This window comes from Oncorhynchus tshawytscha, linkage group LG06 (assembly GCF_018296145.1).
Source record: "Oncorhynchus tshawytscha isolate Ot180627B linkage group LG06, Otsh_v2.0, whole genome shotgun sequence".
Lineage (NCBI taxonomy): Eukaryota > Metazoa > Chordata > Actinopteri > Salmoniformes > Salmonidae > Oncorhynchus > Oncorhynchus tshawytscha.
The window spans coordinates 68440207-68457253 of record NC_056434.1 but is presented as its reverse complement, the minus strand read 5'-3'; the positions used below and the strand labels follow the sequence as shown (position 1 = coordinate 68457253).

General features: G+C 42.4%; 2 protein-coding genes across 9 annotated transcripts in view; both read right to left on the bottom strand.

Annotated features, from left to right (window-relative positions):
• rasgrp3 (RAS guanyl releasing protein 3 (calcium and DAG-regulated)) overlaps nt 1-3984 on the bottom strand; it is a 48897-nt gene extending 44913 nt beyond the window's left edge. For all 3 annotated transcript variants that reach the window (XM_024424761.2, XM_024424762.2, XM_042323548.1), the window contains exons 1-2: nt 3894-3984; nt 3185-3383 (exon numbers count right to left, since the gene is read on the bottom strand). The gene's annotated coding sequence lies outside the window, so the exon portion shown is untranslated. The remainder of the gene's footprint in view (nt 1-3184; nt 3384-3893) is intronic.
• Nucleotides 3985-6144: 2160 nt separating this feature from the next.
• The window catches only part of ltbp1 (latent transforming growth factor beta binding protein 1), a 123896-nt gene continuing 112993 nt past the window's right edge, over nt 6145-17047 (bottom strand). For all 6 annotated transcript variants that reach the window (XM_024424753.2, XM_024424757.2, XM_024424755.2 and 3 more), the window contains one exon: nt 6145-7369. In XM_024424753.2, the coding sequence (XP_024280521.2) occupies nt 7191-7369 (179 nt within the window). In that variant the 3' untranslated portion in view covers nt 6145-7190. The remainder of the gene's footprint in view (nt 7370-17047) is intronic.

Below are 17047 nucleotides of genomic sequence, written 5' to 3'. Positions count from 1 at the left end.
TGTATTCATGGATGCCAAGGGAAGCCAGCCTTCCCCAAATATTTGACCAATAAATAAATTAACATTTAAAATAATTTATCTTTCCTCTCTGTCTTTTCATAATTTTCCATTAATTTGCAAGTGGCTGAATCTCAACGGATAAATCACCCAAGTGAGGGAAACAGCACGCCTGTCTCATGTGTAGCGCATGTATCTGATGCTGTCTGAACCAAAATGTTGCTGCCATAGCATTTGATTGATTGATGCCAGCAAGCATTTAACCTGCCTTGATAATAATTAGCCAATCAGCCTTGAGCTAAGCACAACTGTGGGTTGTCCCGGTGCAGCAAATCAACCCCCCAAGGGAGGGCAGTTTGGATTTGGCTTCAGACCAATCAAATCACTTCCTTTATAAAACTTAATTTGATGAAAAATGTGTCTGTTTCCGGTCTGCTTGTTTTGATGTCCTGCACAAGCTAGCCACATTGATAGGAATACATTTTTTGGGTATCTTTAAGTTTGTTTTCAGTGTATTAAACTAAGCATATATATAGCGCTGTTGATTTGATTTTTAAATTGTTTAAGTTTAAATGGTGCTGGAATATCGGCCTTATTGTATATCACGGTGGTGTATGAACGAACGGGTTATAGAGCAAACAATGCGATTATCACAACCTAAGTTGTAACATGGCTTTTTTACTGGTTTGGCTTGCTCAGTGATTTTACCCATGCACCACTACTGATTGTTACCATAACCAAATGCGCTGTAGAAAATTGTGTTTGACCGGAGTTCTGTAGGCCTACGCAACTTACATCCAACTGCTGATTGGGGTATTCAATCATTCAGATTTTATGTTGATGTTTCAGGTTCAACATAAATACTGATCAAATCAAAATAAAATGTTATTTGTCACATACACATGGTTAGCAGATATTAATGCGAGTGTAGCGAAATGCTTGTGCTTCTAGTTCCGACCGTGCAGTAATATCTAACAAGTAATCTAACCTAACAATTTCACAACAACTCCCTTATACACACAAGTGTAAAGGAATGAATAAGAATATGTACATAAAAATACATGAATGAGCGATGGCCGAACGGCATAGACAAGATGCAGTAGATGGTATAGAGTACAGAATGTACATATGAAATGAGTAATGTAGGGTATGTAAACATTATATAAAGTGGCATTGTTTAAAGTGGCTAGTGATACATTTATTACATCGATTTTTTCATTATTAAAGTGGCTAGAGATGAGTCAGTATGTCGACAGCAGCCACTCAATGTTAGTGACGGCTGTTTAACAGTCTGATGGCCTTGAGATAGAAGCTGTTTTTCAGTCTCTGGGTCCCCGCTTTGATGCACGGTTGCCATACCAGGCGGTGATATGACAAACTACCCGCCCTCCAGGACACCTACACCACCCGATGTCACAGGAAGGCCAAAAAGTTCATCAAGGACAACAACCACCCGAGCCACTGCCTGTTCACCCCGTTATCATCCAGAAGGCTTTAAACAGTCAGTGTATTTGGTCATTTTTACATGAATAGGGTAATTTCATAAAGGACATCAATCATTTTTTCGAGATGCGCATGGTCGCAATCAGAGAGAGAAATAGTAATGGCGTCTTTTTGTAGGCAACAACTCCGCCATGGTTCACTGGACAAAGCCTATGAGGAAAATGAATGCAGGTTTTTGGAGGGGTTTTGGATAAACGCATAAAGGCTTCAAAGTAAACACATAAAGGCTTCAAAATTCATAAAGGTCATGTTAACTGACTGCTATTATCTCAGAACAAAATGTATAAGATATTTTAAGCCTGTGTTAACCTCAGACCATATTGTCACAGTTTATTCCAAAACCCTATTCTTTCACCATTCATTTCCCCGTAGGGATGGCTGAACGAACCAGAGGTAACTCATTTCCAGGTTTTAGGACTACAAGCTGGTCAGGACAAGAAAAGCGCTCCATAAAATTCCAAACGTCTAAACCATTTGCTTTTGAGACAGGGGTCAAATCAAAAGTTGAATTATATTAATTGGCTAAATGTCATGCTAATTTCAAAAGATAAATATTTACAGTACTAGGACAACAACAACAAAATGTATCTGCAAAAATTACAAGTTAATCAGTAGGTGGTGGTGATTTCAGTTAAAAGGTGGGTGAACAAAAAGCATAAATTGCCCCCCACCCTAATCTGATAGTGGGGTGGTAGACGCTCAGCCTTCCCTATGGCTCAGCTCAGGTGCCTACTCACACCACTGACAATGACACACAAACACACACACACTAACAGAGTGCCACTCAGCTTAGAGAAGTCATCTCAGACAGATCCAGCTCAGAGAGGCCCAGCTCCTGAGCTCCCATCAGCAGCAGATATTACTTTAAAATGGAAAATTAATGTGCTCATACAAAACAAGTGCATTGAATTGTAACGAATAGCATCAAATCTTCCCCCTAACTAACTAAATCGCTCGAATTGTTTCAAACTAAAACGTATCGTTCCTGTATCGGAGCCCATGTATCTAGTTGCGTATCGAATCGTTCATGAAAGGAGAGATGCACATCCCTACTGTATAAGCATCCTCTATGTTGATTAGACAAGGACAGCTTGTGTGCTAGATGCGTGAGCATCATTACTGCAACTAAGTTGCCTCACCCCCCCCCCCCCAAAAAAAAACCCAAATGTACTTTTTACTTTTAATAAATGAAATTCCTTTCATAAATCTCAATGCGTGATGACAGGCTGTCAGGGAGCCACTCCTGTGTGATGTCATCTGTCACGCTCCAAACACACACCACGGGAATGCTGACACAGTGCCCAGCTAGATTTACTGTCTTCAGGACAGATGGATAGACACACACACGCGCACACACACACACACACACACACACACACACACACACACACACACACACACACACACACACACACACACACACACACACACACACACACACACACACACACACACACACACACACACACACACACACACATATAGTACAACACATTCTACTCTCACTCAAACAATCATCCTCCAATAACAGCACAGCGCACTCCTGTCTCATCAACATTCAGGTGAAAAGAGATTTGTCGATGTGCATATGCCCAGTTGTACAGTACGACAGACACAGTGGTGATGTGATAGTCTCCAGTCTCAGTTGAACAGCTGAATTTGCTGATTAGCATATTGCTCTTACCTCTTGTCTCTTCTTCAGTATCGTTTCCTCTCAGTGTTAGTCTCAGTGGGACAGGAGTAGTTGCGTACCGACTCTGGTCATGCTGCGGGGAACTGTCCACTCATGCTTAGACAACACTGTGTGCTGTGCGGGGCTCTCTGACCGAGCGAACGGCTCTCACTCCCAGCTGCTCTGGAGAGGCTCAACAAAAACATCACGCCTGAAGAGAGAGGGGAGAGGAGCATGTGACCACAGCAGTCTGTGTGCCTGCCCTCTCTCTCTAGCCTCTGAGCCCTCTCTTGCACACTATTTTTGCTCTCTCTCACACACACACACACACACACACACAATCTCTCCTCTCGCTCTCTTTCTTACAATCAGTGCTCTCTCCTGCTTTCCCTCAGAACTCTCCTCTCTGGGGCTGGTGCAACTATCTCTCCTCTAATGTCATTTGAAGCTATGTGAAGCAGTTCTGGCTGCAAGAGTAGAGTTTTATCAGCCAATAAAACAATTCCTCCATACATGCACATACGCATGCTCACACAAGTATATTTTTCAAACGCACGCACGCACACACACGCCTGCCAAGCACTCGTCCCTTCATCGCAAATCTGCTTGAAAATCACATGTGGTATGGATTTAAGACAAATCCTGTGTGGAAAAAGAGGGTCTGTTCTGTTCGAATAGGAGCTGTATAAATCAAAAGAGATACTGTACTTCTCTCCCTTACCATGCCCTGGTACAGCACCGGAGAGACAGGTGGAGAACAGGTGTACAGTCCGGACAAGGAGCACATTCCTCTGCCCAGGCGATGCGACACCTGACAGATCTTACAACGCCTGGATAGGTATTTTACTTATCAGGAAACCACATCATATGTTATAGCAATCTGTGACACAGTTGACGACGTGGCACGCAACCATTGGTTGTCTGAGCAGTGGAAGGCGACCAAGACCTGTCTACTGCAGGTGGCTCTCAGAGCTAACGAGCATAACCCTGATACAGAAGAGAGCTGTTTGTGATAGTCTTGCCCTACAGGTCAGTGGCTAACACGGTGCAATTCGACCAAAGAGAAGGGTTCCACTGCAACATATCAAAACCAATAACAAGCATACAAACAGGGCGGCAGGTAGCCTATTGGTTAACAGTTTTGAGCCAGTATCCAGAAAGTCTCTGGTTGGAATCCCTCCGCCGACGAGATCAAAAAAATCTGCCGATGTGCCCTTGAGCAAGGCACTTAACTCTAATTGCTCCTGTAAGTCGCTCTGGATACATTTAAACATGAGAAAATGATTAAACATATTTACGTATGCAAACAGCTGTCTCTTACCTCCTCCTTATGTTAGACTCAGTGTAAGGTTGCTTTCATCAAGACTACAATGCTACTACTTAAATGTAGTATATGTACTACTTGGTACAACTTATCACTCTGACATGGCTCTTCTCTACACTCGTTCTTTAGCAGACTGCCCAGTGAGACATGACTTAGGGGACTAGAAAGCTGGACTTTTGACCTTGGAGTGACTAGTTAAAGTCAGCCCTGACCATTGGCTGAGCCGATCTAGGTCCTGACACCAGAAAAGATCCCAAACCCACAACAGAAACCAAGCCCTCCAAAACAACGTGGGCTTAGCAACATAGGACGTGATGCCACATAGATAAAGGGCTTGGTGACTGAAAAAACGTAGAATTTGCATGCTATTGGAGAATACATCTGAATAAGCATTAAACACACAATATTCTTAGTGGTATTCTACAGTGGTCAAGGTAGAAGTCAGAATACTCTCACTGTTGCAGTTATACATGTTAAACAGGGTGGGATTCCGATGTGATCGAGAGGCAAATTGGGAAATGGCCCATCTCTTCCAAATGACTTAAAAAGGGGGAATTATTGGTTGCCACCCGGGTCGCTCTCTTTTGTTCGGTAGAAAGTATGGTCAAGCCTGACACTGGAGGTGCTAAGCTGAGTTTAATGCCGTTTGAGTCCCTTGTCAAAGGTTTCTGCTGGCCCCTTGTCACTGTGGGAAAAGCCCCATCTGGGTGACACTGGGTAGCTAGCCAGCCAGGAGGAGGGCAACAGTAACACTAAACATGTATTACCTAACTGGCTGTGGTGTCCTTTACTCTGCCATTCAGATGCTATTGGTTAGATCAGATCCATAATCACAAACACACAGGTCCACAATGACCAGATGCAACAACTGAGATTTTGTCATGTCGCTGTTGGCCTATATTAAGAACAGCAGCAGGAAAATAAAATGATTAGTCAAGTCTTCTACGATGTGTTGACATCAGAGGTGTTGTGGCGCTATCACTGTCTGTGTCAATGGAAAAAATGACAGAGGGGACACTGGAAAATGGGGCAATAGGGAGGGTGGGGGGTGAGAGGCATGTGCTGAGATCAAGATCTGTGAGCAACAAGAATGCAACAGCAGCGAGGTCATTGGTAGTTGAGGCCACTCATGCGTCTCTTCTATTTTGTGCTGATTAGAGAAGGGTCTTGACACCATAATGTCAGGCCAATTCATATTCTATATGATGCAGAAAACAGGGAGGAGCAAACATCACCTCTGACCTAGGTATTTCTCTACTGATCAACCAGTTCATGTTAAGTGAAGTGTGGTCTCACCCTGAGCCTGAGTCTACACAGGCTAATAATAGCACTGGTCTGAGGGTTATATGGAGTGACTACAATAATGAACATTAACAATATGAATATAATACGAATTTACAATATGCAAAGACTAGTGTTGGAAAGGTATGATAGAACATGTCTTGTTAGTATGTATCCACAGTTAATTAGTAACCACAGTTGTGAAGTCGTAAAGACCACCCATTTCTTTTGTGCACATTGTAGTCGAGCTTATCTAATCGGGCATGTGTCATATGTCACGACTATATGATTCTTCTAGGTACAGCTATTGTGCACAATGTGAATAGGTCTTTGTCACGTCTAATAATAAAGGCCATCACATACCAGCCAGTATAAATATCACCATTTGTGATTTATTACCAGGGGTTTAATATACATAGTAATATGAATATTCATACAAGAGCTATTTTTCATGTACAAATTACAAATACATAAACTGGTTTCTCAACTCTTCTGTTTAAATGTACAAAATTTCTCCCACGGCTGTCCCATAGCAGCTTTGCAACCTGGCAAGACTTTTACACATTGCAGTAAAATGCTGAAAAATATTTCATTAAAGTATGAAAAAAAATTAAGCAAAACTTCATTTAATTTTTGTTCAAAGAAATAAAACAATATCTCAAGAAAATAAATGAAAGAGTAGGGAATATGACTGCTCCACAGGGCAGGCAAGAGAATAAAACCAAACAAATCCAAAAATAAAACAAAAAAATAAAAACCTGCTATTGTCCAATGTCCCAGACACAGAAGTAGTTTTGTGTTTGCATTTATAATTAATACAAAAAATGCCTAGAAAAAAAGCTTATTCCAAAGAATTTACATGAACAACATTCTATTACAGTAATGTGCATACTGCATGTTTGTGTGAAGCCACAGAGCAAAGATCAGATGGCTGTCCATCCATGGCCAGGCAAGCAGTCCTCCGCAGTCACCGTACAAGGAGGAAGAGAAGGGCTGGAAAGAAGAGGGAGAACAGGGAAAACGAAAGCATGGCTGGCCTCTTCACTCAATTAAATATCCACACACAAGGCATTTTGGACTGGGTAGAAAATAAAACGTTATCCCCCAGTAGGAGTTCATAGGGTTTGTCGTTACATTAGGAGAGCGAATGCTCCTCTAGCGCGCATAAACTCCTTTTAATATAAAAAATAAAACGGACAAAAACCAGACAAAACAAACATACATTTTATACAATGCTGTGTTTCTCCTCTGCACACAGGCACCACATAGTAGGTTAAATTGGATCTTTATCTCAAGTAAATTATTTTTGTTGTTTTATTTAGTGTGTTTTTATACAGTGCAGAGTATATGGGCTTGGATTAAATAAGTGTATTTTTTTTGTGTTTTGTGTTTCCCTCTAGTGGCTGTGGGGGCTCACTCCCTCTCTGTGGCCACTGCTGCCTCCCCCTGTTCCCTGGCCACACAGTAGTTAGGCTGCTCAGAGGGGGTGTATCCCGGCAGGCACACACACTTGTAGGATCCTTGCGTGTTGATACATTTGGAGTTCTTGCAGAGGGACATCCGTTTGTTGAGCTCAGAACACTCATTCACATCTGTGTAAAAGAGAGGAGGGGAATCATGTTAGCAGTCTACATACACTACCATGAGAAACAGAGACCTCACAAGTCCTCAACTGGCAGCTTCATTAAATAGTCCCCTGCAAAACACCAGTCTCAACGTCAACAGTGAAGAGGCGACTCCGGGATGCTGGCCTTCTAGGCAGAGTTCCTCTGTCCAGAGCCTGTGTTCATTTGCCATTCTTAATCTTTTCTTTTTATTGGTCAGTCTGAGATATTACTTTTTCTTTGCAACTCTTCCTAGAAGGCCAGCATCCCGGAATCACGTCTTCGAATGTTGATGTTGAGACTGGTGTTTTGTGTGTACTATTTAATGAAGCTGCCAGTTGAGGACTTGTGAGGCGTCTGTTTTTCAAACCAGACACTAATGTACTTGTCCTCTTGCTCAGTTGTGCACCGGGGCCTTCCACTCCTCTTTCTATTCTGGTTAGAGCCAGTTTGCGCTGTTCTGTGAAGGGGGTAGTACACAGAGTTGTACGAGATATTCAGTTTCTTGACAATTTCTCACATGGAATAGCCTTCTTTTCTCAGAACAAGAATAGACTGACGAGTTTCAGAAGAAAGTAGTTTGTTTCTGGCGATTTTGAGCCTGTAATCGAACCCACAAATGCTGCTGATCCAGATACTCAACTAGTCTAAAGAAGGCCAGTTGTATTGCTTCTTTAATCAGGACAACAGTTTTCAACTGTGCTAAGACAATTGCAAAAGGGTTTTCTAATGATCATTTAGCCTTTTAAAATTATAAACTTGGATTAGCTAACAATGTGCCATTGGAACACAGGAGTGATGGTTGCTGATAATGTGCCTCTGTACGCCTATGTAGATATTCCATAAAAAATCTGCCGTTTCCAGCTACAATACTCATTTACAATATTAACATTAAGTGCTGTTATTGTGAAGTGGAAATGTCTAGGAGCAACAATGGCTCAGCCGCAAAATGGTAGGCCACACAAGCTCACAGAACGGGACCGCTGAGTGCTGAAAAGCGTAAAAATAATCTGTAACACACACTACCGAGTTGCAAACTGCCTCTGGAAGACATGAACTATGTGTCGGGAGCTTCATGCAATGGGTTTCCATGGCCGAGCAGCTGCACACAAGTCTATGATCACCAAGCGTCGGCTGGAGTGGTGTAAAGCTCACCGCCATTGGACTCTGGAGCAATGGAAACTCGTTCCCCCGAGTGATGAATCACGCTTCACCATCTGGCAAACCGACGGATGCCAGTAAAACGCTACCTGCCCGAATGCATAGTGCCAACTTTAAAGTTTGGTGGAGGAGGAATAATGGTGTGGGGCGGTTTTTCATGGTTCGGGCTAGGCCCCTTAGTTCAGTGAAGGGAAATTTTAACACCACAGCATACAATGACATTCTTGACGATTCTGGACTTCCAACTTTGTGGCAACAGTTTGGAGAAGGCCCTTTCCTGTTTCAGCATGACAATGCCCCTGTGCACAAAGCAAGGTCCATACAGAAATGGTTTGTCGAGATCGGTGTGGAAGAACTTGACTGGCCTGCACAGAGCCATGACCTCAACCACATCGAACACCTTTGGGATGAACTGGAACGTTGATTGTGAGCCTGACCTAATCACCTAACATCAGTGCCCAACCTCAATAATACTCTTGTGGCTGAATGGAAACAAGTCCCCGCAAAAATGATCCAACATCTAGTGGAAAGCCTTCCCAGAAGAGGGGAGGCTGTTATAGCAGCAAAGGGGTGACCAACTCCATGTTAATGCCCATGATTTTGAAATTAGATGTTCGACGAGCAGGTGTCCACATACTATTGGTCTGTACGGTCCCCTCAATTGAGTAGTGCATTTAAAGCACAGATTCAACCACAAAGACCAGGGAGGTTTTAAAAAAAAAAGAGGCATCTATTGATAAATGTGTAAAAAATAAAAAATAAAGCAGACATTGAATATCCCTTTGAGCATGGTGAAGTTATTAATTAGGCTTTGGATGGTGTATCAATACACCCAGTCACTACAAAGATACAGGCGTCTTTTCTAACTCAGCTGCCGGAGAGGAAGGAAACTGCTCAGGGATTTCAATATGAGGCCAATGGTGATTTAAAACAGTTTCATAGATTAATGGTTGTGATATGAGAAAACTGTTGTAGTTACTCAACAATACTAAGCTAAATGACTGAGTGAAAATAAGGAAGCCTGTACAGAATAACAAATATTCCAAAACATGCATCCTGTTTGCAACAAGGCACATAAGTAATACTGCAAAAAAAATATGGAAAAGAAATAAACATTTTGTCCTGAATACAAAGCGTTATGTTTGGGGCAAATCCAATATCACTGAGTACCACTCTTCATATTGTCAAGCATGGTGGTGGCTGTGTCATATCATGGGTATGCTTGTCATCAGCAAGAGAGTTTTTAAAGATAAAATAAATGGAATAGAATTGACCACAGGCAAAATCCTAGAGGTAAACCTGGTTCAGTCTGCTTTCCAACAGACACTGGGAGACTAGTTCACCTTTCAGCAGGACAATAACCTAAAACACATGGCCAAATCTACACTGGAGTTGGTTAACAAGACAACATTACATTTTTCTGAGTGGCCTAGTTACAGTTTTTAATTAAATCGGCTTGAAATTCTATGGAAAGACTTGAAAATGGCTGTCTAGCAACGATAAACAATCCAGGTGTGCAAAGCTCTTTAGAGACTTACCCCAAAAGACTCACAGCTGTAATTGGCACCAAAGGTGCTTCTACAAAGTATTGACTCAGGGGTGTGAATACTTACGTAAATTAGATATTTCTGTATTTAATTTTCAATAAATTTGCAAACATTTCTAAAAACATATTTTCACTTTGTCATTATTGGTTATTGTGTGTAGATGGGTGAGAATTGTATTTATTTAATAACCTTTGAATTGAGGCTGTAACACAACAAAATGTGGAATAAATCAAGGGGTATGAATACTTTCTGAAGGCACTGTACACACTAAGAAGCAGATACTGTAAATGCAATAAGGTAAATTATTCCTTCCTCTATACATAAAGACCAAACATATGACCACAGCATCTGATTACATTTTTTTTTTAAATCCCTCTTGAATATACTACAACCAGATACTATAGCAATATAATTATATCTTCATGGTCTATTGGAGGGATTGGCAACTGGTTCAAGGGGACCACAGTGTTCTCTCTTTTCTCTGTGTGCATGTCCAGAGTGATACATTTCGTAAGAAAGAATATCAAACAAGCACTCAAGTTAAAGGGTTGGCAGAATTCCTAGAAACACTGCAAGGCCTGGTAGTTTAGTTTGGTCTCCTAGAGCAACTGTGCCGCGTTGTTATGGTACATTTGAGTGCAATGTGTATAAAGAGCCCTTTGGGGCTTGTGAGCTAAGTGGCTGGGCTCACCTCGGGGCAGTACTCAGGGCTTAGGGAAAGCGTGGACCACTGGGTGTGTAGTCTGAAGTGGCTACAGAGTGCTGTGTGTGCGTATGTCCAACCGTCATGGTTAGCAAGAAAATACAGTGGCACCATGTCAAATTAAGTTTAAGTGCTGTGGTTGCAGGTTCACCTCATCTGAAGCCTCTTCTTTTAGGGTGATGCTATAGGCCACCAAGAGCCAACTGTCAGTATCTGAAGAATAAATGTGTGATGTTAAATAAGGTCTCTGATGCTAACAGACCTTGGTCTTGGTGATCTGAACATTGACTGGTTGTCATCGAGTTGTCCTCTCAAAAGAAACCTTTAACTGATTATCACTCAACCAATTAGAATGTATACCAATAGTATTGGATCTCTGACATCAACTTGTATTGATCATATCTACAGTTGAAGTCGGAAGTTTACATACACCATTTAAACTCAAGTTTTTCACAATTCCTGACATTTAATCCGAGTAAAAAGTCCATGTCTTAGTCTGCCTGTCAGTTAGGATCACCACTTTATTTTAATTATGTGAAATGTCAGAATAATAGTAGAGAGAATGATTTATTTCAGCTTTTATTTCTTTCATCACATTCCCAGTGGGTCAGAAGTTTACATACACTCAATTAGTACTTGGTAGCATTGCCTTAAAATTGTTTAACTTAGCCTCCTGGGTGGCACAGTGGTCTAGGGCACTGCATCGCAGTGCTAGCTGTGCCACCAGGCTCTGTCGCAGCCGGCCGCGACCGGGAGGTCCATGGGACGACGCACAATTGGCCTAGCGTCGTCCGGGTTAGGGAGGGTTTGGCTGGTAGGGATATCCTTGTCTCATTGCGCACTAGCGGTAAAATTAAAATAAAAAACAAACTTAACTTGGGTACAACGTTTCGGGTAGCCTTCCAAAAGCTTCTCACAATAAGTTGGGTGAATTTTGGCCCATTCCTCCTGACAGAGCTGGTGTAACCGTGTCAGGTTTGTAGGCCTCCTTGCTCACACACGCCTTTTCAGTTCTGCCCACAAATTGTCTATAGGATTGAGGTCAGGGCTTTGTGATGGCCACTACAATACCTTGACTTTGTTGTCCTTAAGCTATTTTGCCATACGTTTGAAAGTATGCTTGGGGTCATTGTCAATTTGGAAGACCCATTTGTGACATTCTGACTGATGTCTTGAGATGTTGCTTCAATATATCCACATATTTTTCCTGCCTCATGATGCCATCTATTTTGTGAAGTGCACCAGTCCCTCCTCCCACAGCAAAGCACCCCCACAACATGATGCTGCCACCCCCGTGTTTCACGGTTGGGATGGTGTTCTTCGGCTTGCATGCCTCCCCTTTTACCTACAAACATATATATGGTCATTATGGCCAAACAGTTCTATTTTTGTTTCATCAGACCAGAGGACATTTCTCCAGAAAGTACAATCTTTGTCCCCATTTGCAATTGCAAACCATAGTCTGGCTTTTTATGGTGGTTTTGGAGCAGTGGCTTCTTCCTTGCTGAGCGGCCTTTCAGCTTATGTCGATATAGGACTCGTTTTACTGTGGATATAGATACTTTTGTACCTGCTTCCTCCAGCAGCTTCACAAGGTCCATTGCTGTTGTTCTGGGATTGATTTGCACTTTTCCCACCAAAATACGTTCATCTCTAGGAGAACGCATCTCCTTCCTGTGCGGTATGACCGCTGCGTGATCCCATGGTGTTTATGCGTACTATTGTTGTACTGATGAATGTGGTACCTTCAAGCATTTGGAAACTGCTCCCAAGGATAAACCAGACTTGTGGAGGTCTACAATATTTTTTCTTAGGTCTTGGCTGATTTCTTTTGATTTTCACCTGATGTCAAGCAAAGAGACACAGAGTTTGAAGGTCGGCCTTGAAATACATCCACAGGTACACCTCCAATTGACTCAAATGATGTCTATTAGCCTATCAGAAGCTTCTAAAGCCATGACATCATGTTCTGGAATTTTCCAAGCTGTTTAAAGGCTCAGTCAACTTAGTGTATGTAAACTTCTGACCCACTGGAATTGTGATACAGTGAATTATAAGTGAAATTATCTGTCTGTAAACAATTTTTGGAAAAATTACTTGTGTCATGCACAAAGTAGGTGTCCTAACCGACTTGCCAAAACAATAGATTGTTAACAAGAAATTTGTGGACTGGTTGAAAAACAAGTTTTAATGACTCCAACCTAAGTGTATGTAAACTTCCGACTGCAACTGTATATTACGATACACTTCTAAGCTGTGGGAGGATCACCTCCTACAATTTTGGGACGATTTTCTTCATTTTAGATTCAAAAGCAGCGCAGCGTCATCCCACATTGTATTATCCACTTCATATTCTGCTATGTTTTGTATTTATGTTTATTTCCCAGTGTTTGGAATAGAACAGATACTATTGCATCAAATCAAAATCAAATCAAATTTGTCACACACATGGTTAGCAGATGTTAATGCGATTGTAGCGAAATGTTTGTGCTTCTAGTTCCACGAGTAATCTAACCTAACAATTCCAAAACTACTACCTTATACACACAAGTGTAAAGGGATAAAGAATATGTACATAAAGAGATATGAATGAGTGATGGTACAGAACAGCATAGGCAAGATGCAGTAGATGGTATCGAGTACAGCATATACATATGAGATGAGTAATGTAGGGTATGTAAACAAAGTGGCATAGTTTAAAGTGGCTAGTGATACATGTACTATATAAAGATGCAATAGATGATATAGGTTACAGTATATACATATACATATGAGATGAGTAATGTAGGGTATGTAAATATTATATGAAGTAGCATTGTTTAAAGTGGCTAGTGATATATTTTACATCCATTTCCATCAATTCCCATTATTAAAGTGGCTGGAGTTGAGTCAGTGTGTTGCCACTCAATGTTAGTGGTGGCTGTTTAACAGTCTGATGGCCTTGAGATAGAAGCTGTTTTTCAGTCTCTCGGTCCCAGCTTTGATGCACCTGTACTGACCTCGCCTTCTGGATGATAGCGGGGTGAACAGGCAGTGGCTCGGGTGGTTGTTGTCCTTGATGATCTTTATGGCCTTCCTGTGACATCGGGTGGTGTAGGTGTCCTGGAGGGCAGGTAGTTTGCCCCCGATGATGCGTTTTGCAGACCTCACTACCGCTGCTGCGCCTTCTTCACGATGCTGTCCGTGTGGGTGGACCAATTCAGTTTGTCCGTGATGTGTATGCCGAGGAACTTAAAACGTACTACCCTCTCCACTACTGTCCCATGGATGTGGATAGGGGGTGTGCTCCCTCTGCTGTTTCCTGAAGTCCACAATCATCTCCTTTGTTTTGTTGACGTTGAGTGTGAGGTTATTTTCCTGACACCACACTCCGAGGGCCCTCACCTCCTCCCTGTAGGCCGTCTCGTCGTTGTTGGTAATCAAGCCTACCACTGTAGTGTCTTCTGCAAACTTGATGATTGAGTTGGAGGCGTAAATGGCCACGCAGTCATGGGTGAACAGGGAGTACAGGAGAGGGCTCAGAACGCACCCTTGTGGGGCCCTAGTGTTGAGGATCAGCGGGGTGGAGATGTTGTTACCTACCCTCACTATCTGGGGGCGGCCCGTCAGGAATTCCAGTACCCAGTTTCACAGGGCGGGGTCGAGACCCAGGATCTCAAGCTTAATGACGAGTTTGGAGGGTACTATGGTGTTAAATGCTGAGCTGTAGTCGATGAACAGCATTCTCACATAGGTATTCCTCTTGTCCAGATGGGTTAGGGCAGTGTGCAGTGTGGTTGAGATTGCATCGTCTGTGGACCTATTTGTGCGGTAAGCAAATTGGAGTGGGTCTAGGGTGTCAGGTAGGGTGGAGGTGATATGGTCCTTGTCTAGTCTCTCAAAGCACTTCATGATGATGGAAGTGAGTGCTACGGGGCGGTAGTCGTTTAGCTCCGTTACCTTAGCTTTCTTGGGAACAGGGACAATGGTGGCCCTCTTGAGCATGTGGGAACAGCAGACTGGGATAGGGATTAATTGAATATGTCCGTAAACACACCAGCCAGCTGGTCTGCGCATGCTCTGAGGGCGCGGCTGGGGATGCCGTCTGGGCCTGCAGCCTTGCGAGGGTTAACACGTTTAAATGTTTTCCTCACGTCGGCTGCAGTGAAGGTTTTGGTAGCGGGCCGTGTCAGTGGCACTGTATTGTCCTCAAAGCGGGCAAAAAAGTTATTTAGTCTGCCTGGGAGCAAGACATCCTGGTCCGTGACGGGGCTGGTTTTCGTTTTTGTAATCCGTGATTGATTGTAGACCCTGCCACATACCTCTTGTGTCTGAGCCGTTGAATTGTGACTCTACTTTGTCTCTATACTGACGCTTAGCTTGTTTGATTGCCTTGCAAGGGAATAGCTACACTGTTTGTATTCGGTCATGTTTCCGGTCACCTTTCCCTGGTTAAAAGCAGTGGTTTGCGCTATCAGTTTCACGCGAATGCTGCCATCAATCCACAGTTTCTGGTTTGGGAATGTTTTAATCGTTGCTATGGGAACGACATCATCAATGCACTTTCTAATGAACTCGCTCACCGAATCAGCGTATTCGTCAATGTTGTTGTTGGACGCAATGCGGAACATATCCCAATCCACGTGATCGAAGCAGTCTTGAAGCGTGAAATCAGATTGGTCGGACCAGCGTTGAACAGACCTGAGCGCGGGAGCTTCTTGTTTTAGTTTCTGTCTGTAGGCAGGAAGCAACAAAATGGAGTCGTGGTCAGCTTTTCCGAAAGGAGGGCGGGGAAGGGCCTTATATGCATCGCGGAAGTTAGAACAGCAATGATCCAAGGTTTTCAACCGAGGCTACTAGTTTTCCAAATTCAAACTATACATTATTGCATCATCTTTTATCCCATGATGAAGTCGTTGGTTGATTAAGTCTGCTGTCTGATCAAAAAATTAATGGAGTCATGTTTTGTAGCAACTTTTGTATTTCGTCGATTGCACGATCACTCTAGCAGCGAGTAGATATGGTTGTCCTTGTTCAATAGAGCCTCTTGGACCAGTCTCAACAATGTTCTTGTCTGCCATGACATTGCAGGATATGTAGGTTGACTCATTTTCCCTGGCTTTGTAAAGACCACAGCCTGACGGACCCTCGAAGGCAGGATTTTCAAAGCAGGGCGGTACTAGTTTCTAGCGGTTTACGGGGAGCTATGTTACCATGCACTGTCGATGATTCCTCTTTCCAGGGCTGGACAACAAAACACGCTTTGATGTTCTTTTACATACAAACATGACAAACAGGTCAATTGTTTTGCTATCGGTAGCTAGCTAGCAATATAGCTCTCACGAGGTAGTGTTCAGTACAGTATAATTACATGATCGATTCGACCATAACGGAGCTTGCTAGTACCACTACAAGTTGAGCTAGCTAGCTATACCCAAAATGTACTGTATCCGAATGTTATAGGTAACTAGCTAGCTATCCGTTTAAATAAAAATTAATTACACGATTTCGGATTACAATCTTCAATAGCCCTTACATAAAGCGTGCCGTGACTATGGAAATTATATATTTTGAATCGGGGGAGGATGGACAAAAATCTAAAATGTTATGTTATTTTTTGCTTTCAATCTTGAATAGCTCTTACACAAAAGCGTGTTATGACTATGAAAATGATTTATTCCGAATCAGGGGAGGATGGCAATATCAGCTTTTTTCTTCTTGAAATCTATTTTTTTTAAACATTGTATTATCTTCGATAGCTCTTACACAAAGTGTGCCATGACTATGAAAAAGATATCTTCTGAATCGGGGGAGGATGGAAAAAAATCTACACAGAGCGCACTGTCATGACTCGCTTGTGAGGATCCAACGGATCAGGATACAGTGGATTTAGCTCTACAGTGCTCTCTGTCCCGCAGAGGGGGAGAGGGATGGATGTGGAGGTTTTATGACACCTCATACATCGTAAATCATAGACTGCAGGTGATTTCCTTTGTGGCCTAGTTTGGGTGATCGGAATGTCTGTGTGCCTTATGAAAAGTTTACCAGCCCAAGAACTTTAACATCAAACAATGGACACCGGCTCAATATATTTCATCCTCCGAATGTTAGGGATGATGAGGGATGGAATATGGAAAATTAATGTCTATTTTGTGATGTCATAAAAATGATCAGAAAGACTGTATAACAAGATAACTAACTCTGAAAGTGTACACTTCCTAGTTATCAGGTTTGCATATAAATGTTGTATACAATAAATTATTAAGTATAAGAATA